The sequence below is a fragment of the Cetorhinus maximus genome, chromosome 12 (genome assembly GCF_964194155.1).
Source record: "Cetorhinus maximus chromosome 12, sCetMax3.hap1.1, whole genome shotgun sequence".
Classification (NCBI taxonomy): Eukaryota; Metazoa; Chordata; class Chondrichthyes; order Lamniformes; family Cetorhinidae; genus Cetorhinus; species Cetorhinus maximus.
The window spans coordinates 106,759,334-106,780,087 of NC_135890.1; the positions used below are offsets into that span (position 1 = coordinate 106,759,334).

A 20,754-nucleotide genomic window follows, 5' to 3' on the forward strand; every position below is an offset into this window, starting at 1 on the left:
ATACAAGGTTAAATGAAAGCAATTTAGAATGGAACAAGAGAAACTGCTTTACACAGACAGTATTGGTCATGGCAAAAACTATGCCACCATTCAAGACTTGATTGAATAATTAGTTGATGGCAAACGTGATAAGGATCATGGAAACAGGGCATGTAAATTTGATTAGGACTATTTGCTCATGTGGAGGTTAAATGCCAACACAGACTGATTGAGGGAAATGGCCTGTTTTTGTGTTGAAACCTCCATGTATTTCTCTGTTGTGAGGTGGAAAAGTAGGAAAAAAATGTATTTAATTTAATCCTCAGATGAGGCCTTAAACTCCACATGCATATTGGCATTTGTCTTCTGCCCACAAACACTTTTATAATCTTTTATATTCATTTTCATTTCAGCTCCCTTCAAACCTGATTTGCACATGGTGTATTTTGATGGACACAATTGGCTGCCCATGTGGCAGCTTGTAGAACATTGCAATGGATGTTTTTCTGCCTCCCTGGCCCATTTTCCTCTTATGGTCACCCAGAAACCAGCTGAAAATAGATACTAAAATGTAAGAAAAATCTAAGCCCTCAAATAGATTAACTGTCAAAGCACAGGTGGTATAATTAAAACCTTTACTTATTAAAACAGAAATAACTATCAAAGCACTGGTGACATACTGACATAGTGGGCAAATACAAGACATGTAACAGGGCACTAGCACTACCTGAAATTGGTCTCCAGAATTATCTACCATTCCAGCCAGTGCTGTAAACTACTGTGTATACTATGCTTAGTATTCTGCATACTATGAATGTAATATCTGAGTGTTGTGTCCAAATAACAACCGCAATAAAATTTTACAGAAGAGAAAATGTAAAAGTAAAACTCAAATACTATACTTAAATACAGAGTTGAAAACAAAACACCATTGGTAAACCAAAGTCTTCTTACCCAAATACTCCAAATCTGACCGGGCCATCAAAGGTGAGACTCTTTGTATTTGAGCCCTTACCTCGCTGCTCCATAATTTGAGACAAAACATTTCCAAGTCCTGAGAGAATGCCACTGTGAGGAAAAAAATAAAATAAATGAACATATTAATTCCGAAGCCAAATCCCCTTTCTAGCATTATAGAAGCGAGGGAAACTAAACTGGAAAGCAGTGGAAGAATACACTCATAGAGCCAAGCATTAATTTTTAATTTCTATTCAATTCCTCTTTTCTACTTATTGAAGTGGAGATATAGCAATTGTATTGGAATATACATATCAGGCATTATGATTTTACTATTGCATAGGAAAAAGAGTAAACCATTTAGCCCCTCAAGTCTGTACTGTCATTCAATTAGATTCTGGTTGATCTATATCTTAACTCCATTAGCCCACCTTGGTTCCTTAATCCTTAATACCTTGCCTAACAAAAATGTATCAATCTCAGTCTTGAAATTGTCAGTTGACAATTGCTTTGACAAACTTTTGCGGCAACAGTGTTCCAGATTTCTACTATGCTTTGTTTGGAGAAATGCATTCCTGAATCACCCTAAACAACTTAGCTCTAATTTTAAGCCTGTGCCTCAAACTCCTTTCCCCGTTCTAGACTCCCCAACCCGAGGAAATACTATCTAAATGCCTCACTTGGATCACCTTTGAACTTCTAGGTTCAATGGAATACAAGTATGGGCTATGCGACCAGTCCTCAAAATGTAACCATTTCAGCCACTGTATCATTCTGTTGAATACGTGCTGCACTACCTCCAAGGTATACATCCTTCCTGAGGTGTGGTGCCCAGAACTGAACACAACACTTCAGATGGGAGTCTCATTAGAGATCGGTATAATTGTAATATATCTTCTCCTTTATATTCCAAGCCTCCTGACACAACGATCAACATTTCATTAACCTGTTTAATTAACTTTGTCCACCAGCTTTTAACTATTTCTATACTTGGATTTCAAAATCTCTCTTCTGATCCAAAGTTCCTAGCTTCATACCATTTAAAAAAATACTCTGATCTTGGTCCAAAATGGATGATCTCACATTTTTCAACATTGATCCATCTGCCAGTTTTTTTTCCCACTCACTTAATCTATCAACGTCTCCTTGCGAGTTTCTATTCCCATCTACACTTTCACTGTTTCTCTTAGTTTAAGATATCACTTTGAGTCTATCACCTCTGAGCCAGAGGCTGTGGATTCAAGTTGCACTTCAGTCTTGAGCACAAAATGTTGGCTGATACTTCAGTACAGTACTGAGGGAGCGCTGCTGGTTGGAGGTACCTCCTTTGATAATATGAGACATCTGCCCTCTCAGATGGATGTAAAAGGTCCCAAGGCACTATTTGAAGAAAGGTGAGTGGGTTCTCCCTGGTATCCTAAGAGTTATGTATACCTCAATATACATCACTGAAACATTATCTGGTCATTATCTCATTGCAGTTTCTGAGACCTTGTGTACAAATTGGCTGCTGTGGTTCTTACACTGCAACAGTAAGTGCACTCCAAGTACTTCACTGACTGTAAATCATTTTGGGATGGCCTGGGGGAGTGAAAGGTGCTATATAAATGCAAGTTAATGGTACTAACAGTAGTGGATGTGACGTGTTTATTAATAAATAATAAGTGGACTGGTTAGATTGTAAAGGGGTTGGTTTTCTGGTGTACTACAAATAAATACCCACTCTCCTTCCAGCCAGTGGAGAGATGCTGTACTTGACCTGAAAGAGCTTGATGGGGCAACAGCTTCACGCTTCATCTAATCTGTTCTGCACCTGATCTGGGAATGCCTGATGTTGACAACAGGGCCAAAAATGGAAAAGTCCTCTATTCCCTATAATTATGTCCTCAAAGAATACTCAAAGAAAAAAAAAAACAAGAAAAAGTACAGGATTCCAGCATAGACCTTTGGTGATTATGATAGTTCATAGAGGTGATAACCTTAGAAGTCAGTAAATAGAGGGACCCTGACAGTAAACAAAGCTACGAGCCCTGCTTTCTGCATATTGTAGATATTGATAACTTCAGCTTTGCTTTATTTCTGCAAACTTTGTCAGTGACTCTGTGGGTTAATTATTAATTATTGCGATAGTGACCTCTGTGTTCTGGAGTTTAAGTTAATAATAAAATTGTGTGATTTCAATGGTGATCAACCTCTTTCTCCGTCAGGGATTCCGCTGCTATGGAATGTAGTTTGTGCAGTCTTAGTACAATCTCAAAGAACACATATGCTTCAAATAGAAATGATCCCAACCTAATCTCTGGAAAATCTTACTGATAAATTCTTGCTGATAGCTACCAGGATGAATACTATGGTAATAATAACAGCAAATCATTGAATCTAATAATTCAAATTTGCTAATAATTTCTTCCCTGATTTTCACCCTTTTCCTAGCTTCTCTCCTGAAGCCACTCTTCTTGCTAGGTAAAGTTCCATAGATGGTAGCACCACAACCAAGTAACTAGTCTTTATGTGTGAGTCTAGGCATGAAAATGTAAATTCATGATTTCCAGCAGGAGTCACTACACAGAAATTAGATTTTTTTAAAATTCATTCACAGATGTGGCCATTGCTGGCATGCCAGAATTTATTGCTCATCCTTAATTACCTTTCTGGAGGTGGTTTTGAACTACCTTCTTGAACCACTGCACTTCATGTGGCAAACATACTGCCATTGTGCGATGAGGGAAGAAGTTCCAATATTTTGACCCAGTAACAATCAAGGAACAGCAATATATTTCCAAGTCAGGGTGTTGTGTAACTTGGAGGAGAAATTGGAGTGGTAGGGTTCCCATGTGCCTGCTATTCTTGTCCTTCTAGGCATTAGAGGTCACAGGTTTAGGAGGTGCTGCTGTAGAAGCCTTGGTTAGTTGGTGGTGCATTTTGAAGGACTGTCTTGGTAAAGGAATTAGTCAAGGGAATGAAGGTTGTAGGGTTGTGGATAGGGTGCCAATAAAACTGGTTGCTTTATCCTAGTTGGTGTCAAGCTTCTTAGGTGTTGTTAGAACTGCATTCATCCAGGCAATTGAAGCATATTCCATCACACTCCTAACTTGTGTCTTCTGGAAAGACTTTGGGGAATCAAGAGGTGAGTCACTTGCTGCAGAATACCCAGCCTCTGACCTGCTCTTGTAGCCACAATATTTATATGGCTGGTCCAATTAAATTTCTGGACAACAGTGAATCTCCAGAATCTTGATGGTGGGAGATTTCACAATGGTAATGCCAATGAACCTCAAAGGGAGGTGGTTGAACTCTATTGTTGGAGATGCCTGGCACTTGTATGATGCAAATGTTACTAACCACTTGCCAGCCACCTGATTATTATCCAGGTCTTGCTGTGTGTGGGCAAAGAGCGCTTCAACATCTGAGGAGTTGCAAATGGTACTGAACACGGTGCAATCCAGAACTAGCTGCACCACTAGGCAAGCTGTTCCAGTACAGCTACAACACTGGCATCTACCTGGCAATGTGGAAAATTGCCCAGGTATGTCCTGTCCACAAGAAGCAGGACAAATCCAACCCAGCCCCATCAGTCTACTCGCAATCATCATCAAAATGATGGAAAGTGTCGTCAACAGTGCTATCATGCGGTATTTACTCAGCAAAAACCTATTCACTGACACTCAGTTTGGATCCCAGCTCAGCTCCTGACCTCAATACAGCCTTAGTTCAAACATGGAAAAAAGAGCTGAACTCCAGAGGTGAGATGGGAGTGACTGTCCTCAACACCAAGGAAGCATTTGACCAAGTGTGGCATCAAGGAGCCCTAGCAAAACTGAAGTCAATGGGAATCAGGGGGAAAACTCTCCACTGTTTGGAGTCATACCTGGCACAAAGCAAGATAGTTGTGGTTGTTGGAGGTCAATCATCTCAGTTCCAGGACATCACTGCAGGAATTCCTCAGGGTAGTGTCCAAACCCAACCATCTTCAGCTATTTCATCAATGACCTTCCCTCCATCAAAAGATCAGAAGCAGGGATGTTCGCCAATGACTGCGCAATGTTCAGCATCATTTGCAACTCCTCAGATACTAAGGCAGTCTGGTCCATATGCAGCCTTTTCAAGGGCAATTCTGGATGGGCAATAAATGGTGGCCTAGCAAGCAACACCCACATCCTACGAACGAATAAAAACATAATCAATGAAGATCTCCACTTCTTATGAAGGAAGGTCATTGATTAAGCAGCTGAAGATGGTTAGACCGAAGACATTACCCTGAGGAACTCCTGCAGTGTTGTACTGGGGCTGAGATGATTGGCCTCCAACAGCGACAAACATCTCCCTTTGTGCTAGGTATAACTCCAACCAGATGAGAGTTTTCCTCCTGATTCCCACTGACTTCAATTTTACTAGAGCTCCTTGTTGGCACACTCAGTCAAATGCTGCTTTGATGTCCAGGGTGGTCATTCTCACCTCATCTTTGGAATTCAGCTCTTTTGTCCACATTTGGACCAAGGCTGTTATAAGTTCTTCAACCTGGCGGTCCTGACGGAACCCAACCTGAACATCATTGAGCAGCTTTTCGGTGAGTAAGTGCAGCTTCATAACATTGTCAACATACCCTTCCATCACTTTGCTGACGTTTGAAAGTAGACTGATGGGGCAGTAACTGTCCAGTTTGGATTTGTCCTGTTTTTTTATGGACAGGACATGTAGGTAGATGCTAGCTTTGTAGCCGGAACAGCGTGAAACCACCATTGACCAAGATGGCCGAGTTCTGAAGAACATGGCTACCAGACCTGGTCAGCAGCAGGTGGCGAGAAAGCTAACACAAGGGAACAGCTTGGCTAGATGTCGGGCTAGTTCTGGAACACAAGTCTTCAGTGCTTCAGCCAGATGTTGTCTGAGCCATTGCCTTTACTGTAACTGAATAGTCCTTGATCGTATAGAGTGATCTGTGACAGTGGGAACCTCGAGAGCAGGACAAGATGGATCATCCACTCAGCATATTGTACAACGCTGAAGATTGTTGTAAATGTTTCAGCCTTGTCTTTTGCACTCATGCTGGGCTCTGCCATAAGTGAGGATGGTGATGTTCATGGAGTTTCATCTTGTTAATAGTTGTTGAATTGTCTACCACCGTTCCTAACCAAATGTATGTAGCAGGACTAAAAAATTTTTGACCCTTTGATTGCATGCTGCCTCCACTATTTAGCATACATGTGGTCATGTGCCGTACCTTCATCAGGTTGACACATCATTCTCAGGAAATCCTGGCGCTGCTCCAGGCATGCTCATCCACACTCATTATTGGACCAGAGTTGTTTCCTTGGCTTGATGATAATAGTAGAACGAGGCTGAGACAAATGGTTAAAGATTGTGGTGGCCTGCAGCACCTCATGGATGCCCACTTTTGAGCTACTCAATCTGTTCTGATAGTGGTGGTACCACATAACATAACAGTGGATGTCCTCAGTGTGAAGACAGAATTTCTTCTCAACAAACTCTGTGCGGTGGTCACTCCTACCAATACTGTTACTGGCAGGTGCATCTGCATAGATTGATGAAGATGAGGTCAAGTAGGTTTTCTTCCTCATGTTGGTTCATTCACCATCTGCTGGAGGCTCAGTCTGGCAGCCACATCTTTCAGCCAGCTCGGTTAACTATGTCACTGTTGGTGATGGGCATCCAAATCCCCATCCAGAGTGCATTCTATGCCTTTGCCAATCTCAATGTTCCTTCCAACTGGTGCTCAACATGGAGAACTGATTCATAAGCTGAGAGAGGGCAGTACACAGCAGGGGGTTTCTTTGCCAATGTTTGAGATTTCATGGGCTCTGGAGTCAAAGTTAGGAACTCCTTGGGCTACTCCTTCCTGACTATACTGTGTACTGTGCCCCCACCTCTGATGGTGGATGGGAGACAGTGGAAGAGCCTGGGATGTCAGCTGAAAAGTATGATTCTCTGCATATGAATATGTCAGGCTGTTACTGGTCTAGTCTGTGGGAGAGGTCTCCCAAATTTGGTACTCATCTCTGTCATGAAGCTGTTGGGGGAAATTAAAAATGCTAAAAGAGAATACAGTAAGAATTTACTGAAAAACCCTTAAAATCTCCAGGCAGACATGGCTGCTACCAGATGAACATTGAACAGCCTTGAGAGTCAGACTGGAGACAAAAGTATGACATAAATTAGATTAAGTGTACTCCCCTCTCACATAGGGAAGGGGCAGATGGTTTTAGCTTAGATATGGGAAGACAAACAAGGGGCAAAGAGGGGGATTTGATGAAACACAAACAGTCTTGAGTTGTGAGAAGCAAGGTCTTTGCGTACGTGTTTTAATTTTGATTGGATAATATAATTATGTATACATCCTTTAAAATAATTGGTTAGCAAAATCACATGTTTATGTACTCAACAGGATAGAGTTAGCATGGGACCGGTGTGTCGGTTACCGATTGGATGTATTCAAATGTATAATGATAAGAAAAAGTACAAAAGTAATTAAATGTAATCAACCTGGGAGCTGGGTCTTCATTCTTAGGAATGATTTCGGTTCCCTTGCATATGCTTGAATAAAACCGGTTAAAAGGAAGCCTGGTGGTCATTTTAGGATTGGGATTGGAGAGTGTACCATCTTCAAAGCCATTAACATACATAACATTATTGGAAATTATGTTTTAAAAAATAGAGGGTTAGTCTGTGGGTGTGTCTTAATTGGATTAAAGCCAGCTACTCTGGGTGCTTTGATATATACTAGTTTTGAGATGTAAGAGAGGTAGAATGTAGAGGTCTATGCTTGTTGAATAGAGCATTAAAGAAGGGGAGTGAAATCTGGCACCTAGCCAGCAGAGACCAAGCAATATTTATATTATTAATAAAATTGGTACTATGAAAGGGGTTTTAATGTTAGAAGGGGTGGAGTTCAAAGGGGCTCGTGATACAATGGGAATTTACATTCAGTAAGATGTGCTAGGTATAACAGATAGCAGTTTTGTGTGGAGGGCAGAGGCGATGTAAGATCAAGGCCTGTAAGCCTACCACCGTGTGTGCAAAGGAACCAAAGTGAAAGGAACCTCATTTTGAATTTGTAAGGTGAAAATGCTTTGCCTGGTGTCTGCTTGAAGTCTATGGGTTGCTGTTGCCTTAATGGAGATTAGTTTGGGAATTTGTTAAAAGCTATGCAATTTGTAACCATGTGTATATATTTAACTTGTGTAAATTAATAAATGTCTCATGTAGTTTGATATAAAACCTCTCGAGAACTGGTGGTCTGATTCCTGAATTTAGAGCTGCATCTGAAACGTACCACTGAAGGATATAGTTTATAGATATATCTATAGTTATAGTTAAAAGATTCCCTCCGGAATTTTTAAATAACTCAGCTCTACCAACTGTTGTGTCATAACAATTGGGGGCTCTAGCGGGATAAAGATATTTCTAATTCCTTGATTGATTTGGAATTGATGAATCTTAAGGTTACAAGTACAAGCAGCACTTTGAATTCAGGAGTTGGTGAGGTATTTTAGAAGTGGTAGGCTGCAAAATGGCTTTGGAAATTGCTAAGACTTGTCTGGGAGTAGAAGAGATAACTCTGATTGGGTTGGAGAAAATAATCAAAAGTAAGTTAACATAGTTGGCAGATAAGTTAAAATTGAGGTTACCTGAGGGTGCTAGGAAATCAGATATAATTAAGAGTATAGCACAGCATATACAGTTGGAAGTAAAACCTGACAATAGTGAGTCACAGCTGGAGGTAGTGAGACTTCAGTTACAAATGAAGAAGTTTGAATTTGAACAAGCAAAGGAACTGAAAAAACTTGAATTAGAAGCAAAGGACAGAGAAATTACTTTTAAAGAGAATTAGAAATTGTGAAGATAGAAAAGGAGGAAAGAGAAAGAGAGTGAGAGAGACTTCCAACTGAAAATATTGGCAGTCAAAAAAGAGATGCCAGCAGGTGAGGAACAACTTATCTCCAGAGTAGAACCCAGTGGGGAGATGTTTAATTTGTACAAATTGTACATTTGTACAAGCTCTTCCAAAGTTTGAGGAAAAAGATATTGAAGCATTCTTCATTTCATCTGTGAAGCTAGCTAAACAGATGAAATGGCCTCAGGAAAACTGGACATTATTATTATAGTCTAAGTGGTTAGGTAGGGCGCATGAGGTATAAACTTCGCTATCAGAAGAAACGTCGGTGAATCATGATGTGGTGAAAAAGGCTATTTTGAGTGCATATGAGTTGGTTCCTTAAGCATACAGGCAGAAATTTAAGAATATGAGAAAACAGCCTGGGCAAACTTATATTGAATTTGAAAGTGTAAAACAAAGTAATTTTGACCAGTGGATATGGGCATTAAAAATAGAAACAACATATGCAGCTCTTAGGGAAGTTATTCTTTGGAAGAATTTAAAGATTCAATCCCTTCGGTAGTAAGAACTCATGTGGAGGAACAGAGGGTTGATTGTGTAAGACAAGCAGCAGAGATAGATAGCTGATGATTATGAGTTAGTTCATAGAGCTAAACCGTTTTTCCGTCACCCTTTCAAATTGGAAAAGGGTAAAAAGTGGGAAGGTGAAAGGAAGGTAGGTAGTCAGGGAAGGGAAGGTGTAGCTGAATGTTCCCAGGAAGCTTTTTCTCAGAATAAAAAGGAAGGTGCTGAAGGCCGAAGTGACATTCAAAAATTGAGGTGTTTTCATTGTAATAAAGTGGTGCATACAAAGTCAGTGTGTTGGAGATTGCAGGAAAACATCTGTTTGAATTGTTGGGGTACAGAAAAGCTCTGGAAGTAAAAGTTCAGTGCGTTTTGAGGTTCAGGCAGAGGAGAAACCAGTGGTTTGTGCACAAGTGAAACAGGGAGAATCAATGAAAGGTGAAGAAGTGGGAATGTGTTCACAGTTTACGCAAGAGAATTCTGAGGAGCAGGTTGCAGAAATGCTTAAAGACTTTGTGTGTGAAGGGAAAGTCTTTCAATGTGTACAAGGTGGAGTAGGTAAAGATGTTAAAATTTTAAGAAACACGGGGCCAGTCAATCCTTAATGTTATGGGGTAGTAATATTTGTTGTTCAAAGGGAGTATTGCAGGAGCAGGTAATAATAAATGGGATTCATGCAGATGCTAAATCTATTCCGTTGTGGAAGGTAAATTGAAGACACATGCAGTTATAATTGGAGTGGTGGAAAAATTGCTGATTGCAGGGGTTCAGTTTATTCTGAGTAATGATACAGCTGGATCGCAAATGTGAGTGATGCTTATGGTAGTTGAGCAGCCTGTAGAAGTGTTTTCAACAGAGGTGTTACAGAAGGAACATCCTGGATTGTTTCCTGATTGTGTCGTAACGAGATCAAAGGCTCATCGGGAAGAACAAGATAAGCAGGCAGTTCAAAGGCAAGAAGAGGGTGTTGAAATCCAATTAGCTGGCACTGTATTTGATAACATTGTTCATGAGGAAGGAATACAGGACAGTTCAGCTGAAATGTTTAACCCAAAGAGGTTAGGGGAGTTACACAAAAATGATTTGCAATTAAAACAGTTATATCAGAAAACTTATTCAGAAACAGAAGCAAATGTATTCCAGTATGTTATTATCTTCAAGAAGGTATTTTAATGAAAAATTGGTGGTCAGATCATGTCTCAGCAAATGAAAGATCTCGAGGGAGATGCATCAGATTGTTATCCCATTAGGGTATAGAAATGAGATTCCGAGGATTGCTCGTGAAATTCCAATGCGGGGACATTTAGGAATTAGGAAAACACAGGAAAAGATAGAGGTTTTTTTTTGGCCAGGATTGCATAGGGATGTAGTCAAATCCTATAGAACCTGCTATACGTGTCAAATAACAGGAAAACCACAAGCAATGATTAAACCAGCCACTTTAATCCCAATACCAGCATTTGAAGAACCTTTTACCAGAGTCATAATTGATTGTGGAGGACCCCTCCCTAACGCTAAAAGTGGAAATCAGTATTTATTGACAATAATGGATGTGTCTACCAGGTTTCCTGAAGTGATACCTTTAAGAAATATTACAACTAAGATTGTGGAGGGGTTAATTAAATTTTTTACAAGCTATGGTTTACCTAAGGAAATACAATCAGATCAAGGATCAAATTTCATGCCATTGCTGTTTAAGGAAGCAATGAACAGTTTGGGGATAAAACAGTTTAAGTCAACAGCTCATCATCCAGAGTCAGAAGGAGCTCTGGAAAGATGGCATCAAACTTTAAAAACTATGATAAGAGCATTCTGTCAGGATTATGCACAGGATTGAGATACAGGAATTCAATTTTTGTTATTTGCTATTAGAGATGCTCCTAATGCATCGACTGATTTTAGCCCTTTTGAACTAGTTTATGCTCATGAGGCAAGGGGACCACTGAAATTGATTCATGAGAAATTGGTGGGTCAAAATTCTCCTGGATTACATATCAAATTTCAGGGAAAGATTGAACAGAGCATGTGAGTTGGCCAGGGAACATTTAAAGACATCACAGCAAATGATGAAAGTGAAAGCAGATAAGAAAACTAAAAATTGCAGTTTTGTTTCTGGGGAGAAAGTACTAACTTTGTTACCAGTATTAGGTGATTCATTAAATGCAAGATTTAGTGGGCCTTACAGGATTTAAAAGAAATCGAGTGAAGTAAATTATTTAATAAAAACTTCAGATAGAAGAAATAAGCAGAGGGCATGTCATGTAAATGTGCTTAAAAAGTACTTTGACAGGGAGGAGGAACAAAAAGAGGTATTAGTGATGGCAGATGATGAGAAAGAAGTGGAGGACTCTGAAATGGATTTTTTCCAACCAAATTGGATAATGAGAGGGTACTTGAAAATTTAAATGAAATACTGAGTTACCTTCCAAGCAAGTGTCAAAGTGATTTGGAAAAGCTATTGCAGTCACACAAACCTATTCATGGAAATAAGTTGGGAAAGGCGCATTTACCTTTACACAATGTATGTATAGAAATGTCATCTTCAATAAGGCAACATCCTTATAGATTAAATCCGGCAAAGTTATCACAAGTACAAAAAGAAATTGATTTCATACTTCAAAATGATGTCATTGAGTCTAGCTGCAGTAATTGGAGTTTGCCTATTGTACTGGTACCGAAACCAAATGGAACACAGACTGTGTGGACTATCGAAAGGTGAATGCGGTGACAAAAGCCGATTCATATCCCATACCATGATTGGAAAATTGCATTGAGAAAGTAGGACAATTGAAATTTATCACAAAGATTGACTTGCTAAAAGGATATTGGCAGGTACCGTTGTCAGAAAGAGAAAGGAGATATCAGCTTTTGTAATGCCAAGTGGACTTTATCAGTTTAAAGTTTTGCCATATGGTATGAAGAATGTACCTGCGACATTTCAAAGACAAACAAAGTCATTGCAGGCTAAGTAATTGTGTGGTTTACACTGATGATCTAATTGTTTTCAGTCAGACGCGATGCATCTGGAAGAATTATTTACTCGGCTACAGAAGCTAATTTGGTGATGAACTTGGCTAAAAAGTGAATTTGCAAAAGTGTAAGTTACGTATCTAGGCTGTACCATTGGACATGGTAAGGTGGCTCCGAGAGATGTGAAAGTCAAGGCTATCGTGGATTTCCCAGTGCCTACAACAAAATGAGAAATTTTGAGATTTCTGGACATGAGTGGGTTTTACCAGAAATTTGTACCAAATTTTAGCCAAGTGGTTGCTCCACTGACTGAACTATTTAAAAAAGAACAAGAAGTTTCAATGGACATTGGAGTGTCAGAAGGTATTTGATAGTTTGAAAACTGTATTAACTACGACACCAGTTTTGGCAGTACCCAATTATGCCAAGCAATTCAAGTTGGCCGTTGACGCAAGTGATATAGGCATTGGGGCTGTACTGTCACAAGAAGATGACACTGGAATTGAAAAACGGCTAGGGTATTTTTCACGGAAGCTGAAGGATATTTTTCATGGAAGCTGAATGTACAACAGAGAAGATATTCAACGATCGAAAAAGAGGCTTTGAGTTTGGTTGTGCATTGCAGCATTTTGAAATTTATGTTGCAAACAATTCATCAGAAACAATTGTTTATACAGACCGTAATCTTTTGAAGTTTTTGGACAGATTTCGAGAAAAAATGCAAGGCTTTTCAGATGGAGTCTATTATTACAACCATTTAATCAACGGATTATACATACTGCAGGAAGAGAAAATCTGCTCGCAGATGCGTTATCAAGAGTTTGAAGCATAAAGCAAAATGGGACATTTTTTTAAAAAGCCTAGACACTGAACTGGAGTGATTTCTGTTGATACCAAGGACTTGTATACATATATTGCTAGGTTAATGCGTGCATCTGGTGATGTAATAGCATAATAAGTATAGGAGATAGTGTGAGATGGGTTATTACAAATGAAGCCATCTTTTAGAATTATGACGGTTCATTTTTTGATAGGGAGGGGGGTGTCATGAAGCTATTAATGCATATAACATTATTGGAATTTTTTTTTTTAAATAGAGGGTTAGTCTGTGTATCTTAATTGGATTAAAGCCAGCTAGTCTGAATGCTTTGATGTATACTAGTTTTGAGATGTAAGAGAGGTAGAGGGTATTTGCATTTTGTTGAATAGAGCATTCAAGAGGGGGAGTGAAATCTGGCACCTAGCTAGCAGAGACCAAGCATTGTTTATATTACTAATAAAATTGGTACTATGAAAGGGGTTTTATTGTTAGAAGAGGTGGAGTTCAAAGGGGCTGGTGATACAATGAGAATTTACATTCAATGTGTGCACAGCAGAGGCAATGTAAGATCAAAGCCTGTAAGCCTACCACTGTGTCTGCAAAGGAACCAAAGTGAAAGGAACCTCATTTTGAATTTGTAAGGTGAAAATGCTTTGCCTGGTGTCTGCTTGAAGTCTATGGGTTGCTGCTGCCTTAATGGAGATTAGTTTGGGAATTTGTTAAAAGTTATGATAGTAGTAACTTGGAGCCATGTGTATATATTTAACTTGTGTAAATTAATAAATGTCTCATGTAGTTTGATATAAAACCCCTTGAGAACTGGTGGTCTGATTCCTGAATTTAGAGCTGCATCTCAAACATACTACTTAAAGATATAGGTTATGACAGTTGTTTAAAGCTTTTCTCTGGGATTTTTAAATAACTCAGCTTTACCAACTGCTGATAACATCTCCAAATGTTAGTCAGGAAGACCTTGCAGTGTCAACTGGAAAAATACTGCAGATACTGAAAATCTGAACTGAGAACAAAAAATTATGGAATATTCAGCAGGGCTCACAGCCTGTGAAGAGAGAGACAGACTTAGGGCAGAATTTTTCGTCCCGCGAGTGGCCACACACCCATCCTGATCAGGTGTAAAATAGCGCGCGATGACGTCAGGCAAGCGCCCGACGTCATCATGCATTCGCGTGATATTTTGCTCAACAGGTGCTCACCATTAATTAACAGGCCACTTAAGGCCCTTAACAGTCCAACTGACTGTGATTTTACCTTGCCCGTGCAATTTTTCTGCTCGTCACGTAGGCAAAACAGGCAGGTGGCAGGCCGACATTTTCACAAATCTCACCCATGGGCGGGTGAAAAGGGCCAGCAGCATTGCCAGTGTGTGTAGTGAGCAGTTTTGGACATAGTTTGCAGCTGGTTGCTTATTGGTACTTGGCAGCTTCATCTCTGTTCGGGGCTTCATTCTTAGCATTTCCAGGCTCATTTCAGGACTCATTGCTGTCTGTCAGGCCCCCCGAGGATTCAGACCATGTGGATCCTTCCAGGTATCAGAAAGCCTTCCCCGACCCTGGTAATGGCAATTGTGGTCTCTGCTGGAGGCACCTCCTCTGAGGAGGAAGGGTAGCAGAAGGGAGAGGAGGCCAGGTTTCCCAATGCAGCTTCCAGGGGAGGGACCTGTGGGAGGAGAGGCGCAAGCACAAGGGGCACAGGGCCAGCAGGAAGTCCAAGGTGGAAGGGACCACAGAAGACACCACTATCCTGCTGCCAGAGTTTACAGGCGGGGATGCAGCTACCTCAATATGTCCGTGTTGCAATGCCGAAGGAGGCTCCACCTCTCAAGGGAGACCTTGGCCTCCATTTGACAGATGATTGGGCCTGAAATCAGCTCCGACTGTGTGGGTGGACACCCCATGCCAGTGGCTTTGAAGGTCACATGGCCCTCAACTTCTATGCATCCGGCTCTTTCCAGGGCTCAGTGGGGGATCTTGGTGGAGTCTCCCAATCAGCCGTCCACAGTTGAGTCAGCCTGGTGACAGAAGCTATGTTCAGGCAGGTACTGACCTTTATTCTTTACCATATGCACAAGGCCATCCAGGCTGAACAAGCCAGAGGCTTTGCAGCGATTGCTGGGTTCCCCTGCATCCAGGGTGCCATTGACTGCACACATGTGGTCATCAAGGCACCAGCAGGTCAGCTGGGTGCCTTCGTCAACAGGAAAGGATCCCACTCCATGTACGTGCAGATAGTGTGTGACCACACTGTCAGGAAGAGATATTAATGTATATAATGTTATTGGAAATTATTTTTTTTAAATAGAGGCTCAGTCTCTGTGTGTATTAATTGGATTAAAGCTAGCTAGTCTGGGTGCTTTTATGTACAGTAGTTTTGAGATGTAAACAGAGGTAGAGGGTACATTTGCATTTTGTTGAATAGAGCATTCAAGAGTGGGAGTGAAATCTTGCACCCAGCTAGGAGACACCAAGCAACGTTTATGTTACTAATAACATTGGTCATTGGTAGTATGAAAGGGGTTCAAAGGGCCTGGTGATACAATGAAAAATTTACATTCAAAGGGGAAGGCTGGGTATAACAGAAAGGAGTTTTGTGTGTACAGGTCAGAGGCATGTAAGATCTAAGCCTGTAAGCCTACAACTGTCCGCAAAAGGAACCAAATTGAAAGGAATCTCATTTTGAATTTGTAAGGTGAAAATGCTTTGCCTGGTGTCTGGTTAAGACTGTTGGTTATTGTTGCCTTAATGGAAATTAATTTGGGAATTTGTTACAAATTATGACAGTAGTAATTTGGAGCCATGTGTATGTATTTAATTTGTTGTAAATTAATAAATGTTTCATCTAGTTTTATATAAAACCTCTCGAGAACTGGTGGTCTTATTCCTGAATTTAGAGCTGCATCTCAAAACATACCAATTGAAAATATAGGTTATGACAGTTGTTTAAAGTTCCACTCTGGATTTTAAATAACTCAGCCTTTGCAAACTGCTGTGTCATAACACACAGGATGCAGATTCAGCAAGTCCGTGCTAGGTACCCTGGCAACTCACATGACATGGACCTCCTGAGACACTCCCAGGTGCCAAGACTCTTCAGTGCTCCAGCCTGACTGGATGGATGGTTGCTGGGCAACAAGGGCTATCCGTTGAAGAGGTGACTCATGACGCCTCTCCGTCACCCAAGAACAGAGGCAGAGGAGCCTTACAATATGAATCATGCCTCCACAAGGGCGATGGTAGAGAGAGCCATAGGTCTTCTCAACGTTCGTGGGAAGCACTACAATACCCCCCAGAGCGGGTGTCACTGATCATGGTTGCATGCTGCACTCTCCACAATCTGGCACTGGCAAGGGGAGACCTTCTGGAGGAAGGGGATCTTGACACAGCTGCACAGGCTACAGATGATGAGCCCAGTAGTGAGTCCAAAGATGAGGATGATGAGGAGCATGCTGAGGGTGTGGAGCCAGACCTTGGTAACCTGCAGGTAGGCAGGGTCAGCAGGGATGCCTTGATCCAACATTCCTTCAGCTAGGCTACCAAAGATCAGCTTCAAATGCATGCCAGGGCTGCCTTCTCCATCCTGGATGTCTGAAATGACCCTATCATTTGAACACAAAGAACACTCAGTGCCTGTGCAATAAAGTTCAGAGCCACTTACGCCCAACATTAATTACTGGTGTACCCTGCACCAATAAAATAAAAAGGTGAAGCATATACAGACCATGACGACAAAAACAAAATTTATCTCCTTGTGACAGTTCAAAACTATTTACATAAACATTTCTGATCTTCAATCCCAGACCAGTATAGATAAAGTAAACAGAAATTAACATAAAATCACCCGTGACCTGTCCCTCTCGTGCTCATGGTGCCTTTAACTTACGTTTGCAAGTGCTACGTCTAGGTGCTCCCTCCTCGCTGGCACCGGCTTTGGAGACAGCCTGCTGACTGTGCTGTCTTGTTGGCCTTGATGGACTTAGCGGTCATCCTCTGACCAATGGAGCCAGTGCTGGCCCTGCCTGGGAGGGAGCAGCCAGTGCCACAGCTGGCATTTCCCTAGTTACCCCAGGCTCATCAAATGCCATGGTCATTGGCGGAAGAGCTGCTGCCATCATCGAGAGCGCCCTGAGTGGAGCCTGCAGAGACGATAGGCAGTTCGTGCGCCAAGGTGAGGTTACTCTGGACCTTCCTGTGTACCACTGATGGACGGGCACCTAGCTGTGTTACTGGGTGCCTCATCCATCTCCCACACTGACACTGACCACCTGAGATCAGTGACTTTGTGAGGGTTTGCAGGTCCCAGCGCAACCCCAGGAACTGCTCGTTCTGTCCCTGGAGCTGCCTCTCCATGAGAGTCGCCACTCTCTCAATGGAGGAGGCAGTGCGCTCATCCATGACGGTCGACACAGTGCTCACACTCCGCATGGACTCCTCCATCACAGAGACCATGGCATGCAGACCCTCATGGATCTCCACCAGATCTTCCCACACATCTTGCTGGACATCCAGCATCTGCTGCCTAATGGACAACTCCAGAGGCTCATCATCAGCCTTTGACTGAGCATCATCCTGGTCCCCAGCAGTCCTCTGACTGCTGTCGCCCTGGGCACTCTCTGCCTCCACCTGCACCTCAAGCGAAGTGTCCTCACCAATGTGCACCAAAATACCAGCTGCCGATATAATGCCCACTGAGATGCTGGTATATGCGCTGGTGTTTGCTTCAGAGAGCGGGTGTGGCGCAGGTGAAAATGACACCCAATGGTCCTCAAGTGTCAGGAGTGGCCCTTCGGGGTCTGCAGGTCGGACACCTGCAGGCGAACCTAAAAGGGAGAAGAAGGGCATGTCATTAGTTAAAGTCATCACATTGTCACTGTGCATGCCAAGCACGCTGGTGGGACAATGGAGATCTGCATCACGGTACTATCGTCTTTCAATGATCAATGGGGACTCCAGGTTCGAGGCTCACATCAGTGAAGAGGCTACACTAGAATGGTTCCACACTCCAAAACTCTCACCTCTGTGCACTGCTCTCTTATCTTTGTCTGGCACCCCCGCCTCACCACACCCAGTTGCACAGGAAGCGTGCAGGCTCTTGAGCTCGAGGACGTCCAGCTCGAACCGGGAGAGCAGCAGCAGGTTGGATGGGCCTCCGCCTGTATGTTACCTCGCTGATAGGTTACGGCTTGTCTTCTCCTGGAAAGGACAGAGGAACATTGATTAGTCCACTCTCTACCTGCAGTGCCATTGCAGCCTGGCCAACCCCAGCTGAGGAACGCCTCCCAGGGCACATCCGAGTCGTGGCCCTCGAGCCACAAGGTACTCAGTCCAAGCAGCCAGGGCTCACCCCTTGGCCAGCTCCGGCATCATTGACAGTTGGCACTCAGACTGTAGCATCCCCAAGGTCCAAGGGGGGACAGCCAGACCTTAACACTGACCCATGCCAATATGGTATGCCTGGGCTGCCACCTCCTCCCATGCCCACTTGGTGAGGTGCGGTGGCCTCCTCCTCCCATCTCTGGGGACAAGGGTGTACCTCCTGGCAGCCACCTCCTCCACGGGGACAGCGAGGCACTCATCAGAAAAGCGGGAGGCTGTGTGTCCACCCGACCTGCCCTCCCACCTGGCATTTGTCACACTCGAGTCCATCATTAGAATGGCAGACAGAAGTCCTTCCCTGGCAGCCTTTCTAGGGCTGTTTTTAAACCAGCCGCCGGCTCACCATTGGAGCCGGCCCCCACTGGCCCTTCCGGGCCAGTGCAGGGGCGGGCCTTAATTGTGGGCAGCTGTCGGTTTTGCGGCCGCTCCCAGACCCGCCCACCACGCCCGACAAGGGGAAAATCCTGCCTTCAGTGTTTCAGGCCATTAACTTTCTGGTTCTCATTTCTGACAAAAAGCCATCAACCTGAAACGTGAACTTTGTTTCTCTCTTTACAAATGCTTCCAGACCTGCTTTCCCAGTTCAGGAATTCTCCTCTTACACCTCTTTCTCCTCCAGTACTCCCCAAACAATCTGCCTCTGGCCATGTTTTCTCCTTTGATTCGGTGCCAATTTTTGTCTGATTGCTCTTGAGAAGTACTTGGGGGCGTTTCCTTGTGTAGAAGACACTATATAAATGCTAGCTGTGTTGCTCAGTGGTCTGTAAAGTGAGTGAAAATATTGAACCTCAGTTCTGTGGGAACACAGATTGTACGGAGAGGGCGCAATCACCGCGATCAGCTTCGTTAATCAAAAAAGAAATGCTCCGGGCCTGCTACAGATAACAAGCCCAAACAATGAAGGGACGCGAGACATTTTCACCTAAAATTCGTGTATGTGGCTAGTCGACGAATTATGTTGGAGAACACTGTGGACTTCTCAGAGTTTGGAGAGGGTACTAAGAGAGGAGATTAGACATTGAAGCTACAGAGACAAAGGAAGCTCAGAATGTTTACAAGGGCGAAAAGGTGATTCAAGGAGACTTCGGGCGAGGTTTTATAATTTTCAGGGGTAGGTAAAAACTAAACCCGAATAAACCATTTGACTTAACTACAAACTGCATCCAGCAGTCCCAGACACAATCTCGGAAAGGGAAACACACAAAGGTGGCGAGTGTGTAGAACAGACTAAACAGGGAGACCATAGTGCTAGTGTCAACAAATTCAAAAGGGTGCTAGATTTGTTTTACAAAGCAAGCAGTTAAGAGTTGTGTAGGATGATATTTTTAGAACTTTGGCGAAATCCATCAGTGTTCTTTTTTAGTCCTGTGTATTTGTGTAGTTCAGGCCAGCCTCGGAACTTAGATGCGAGGCATGTTGCGAATATAACAGACTCCCACCATCCATTCGCATTGTTTTTTACCAAAGCTGTTGACCTTTTCTTCCCCTAACTCTGGTGTTATAATGTTTGCAGCTCATTTTTCTTTCACATTCGCTACTTTGATGCCACCAAATAATTATAATTCGCCATCTTCTTGAGCTAATAAAACGCCCAGTGGGGAAAATGTGCCTGTCAGGTCGTTTTGAGAATATTTTGCCAATTCGGAATGTAATAAAATTGTCACGTACAAATAAATATAAACCTCAGTTCAAACTCGCAGTTGCTGGCATCTTACAGCTCTTCCGTATGAAAATCGGGCTGAAATATGCTTACCTAGTGATTGACTTGGTCAGTATTGGGTACTTCTTTAGGAGGAACATGTACTGATGCAGCAGGATTCGGTGGAAAGGCCGATCGGGTGTGGAATATCCCGACATCATTCAATCGAAGCCCAGCTTCTACAATCTTGCACTCACACTGCTTCCGCCTTCTTGGACTAAACTGACACAAACTGCTGGGCAGCTACCGTAAATAACCGCACTTGCGTGCCAGCAGAAATCCTTGGAATCCAGCGCCGTTTTGTTGACCATTAAGATCCATGTAAACATCCAAATTACTTTGTCAAAAAAATCCCCGGTATGTATGCCGATTGTAAAGAAAAATATCATTTTTTCCAATATTACTGTGGGATACTGTGAAGCAGGCTTGTGGGGTTGTGTGTATGCTTGTATGTGTGACTAATTAAACTGAAGACAGTCAGACTGCAAGGTTTCAATCATCAAAGGGTTAGGGTAAAAGC

General features: G+C 42.5%; 1 protein-coding gene across 1 annotated transcript in view; it reads right to left on the minus strand.

Moving 5' to 3' along the window:
* Positions 1 to 20,453, minus strand: part of pxmp2 (peroxisomal membrane protein 2) — a 49,125-nt gene extending 28,672 nt beyond the window's left edge. The window contains exons 1-2 of the mRNA XM_078554303.1: positions 20,289 to 20,453; positions 934 to 1,047 (exon numbers count right to left, since the gene is read on the minus strand). Coding sequence (XP_078410429.1) covers positions 934 to 1,047; positions 20,289 to 20,395 — 221 coding nt within the window. The 5' untranslated portion in view covers positions 20,396 to 20,453. The remainder of the gene's footprint in view (positions 1 to 933; positions 1,048 to 20,288) is intronic.
* Between the last annotated feature and the right edge of the window lie 301 nt (positions 20,454 to 20,754).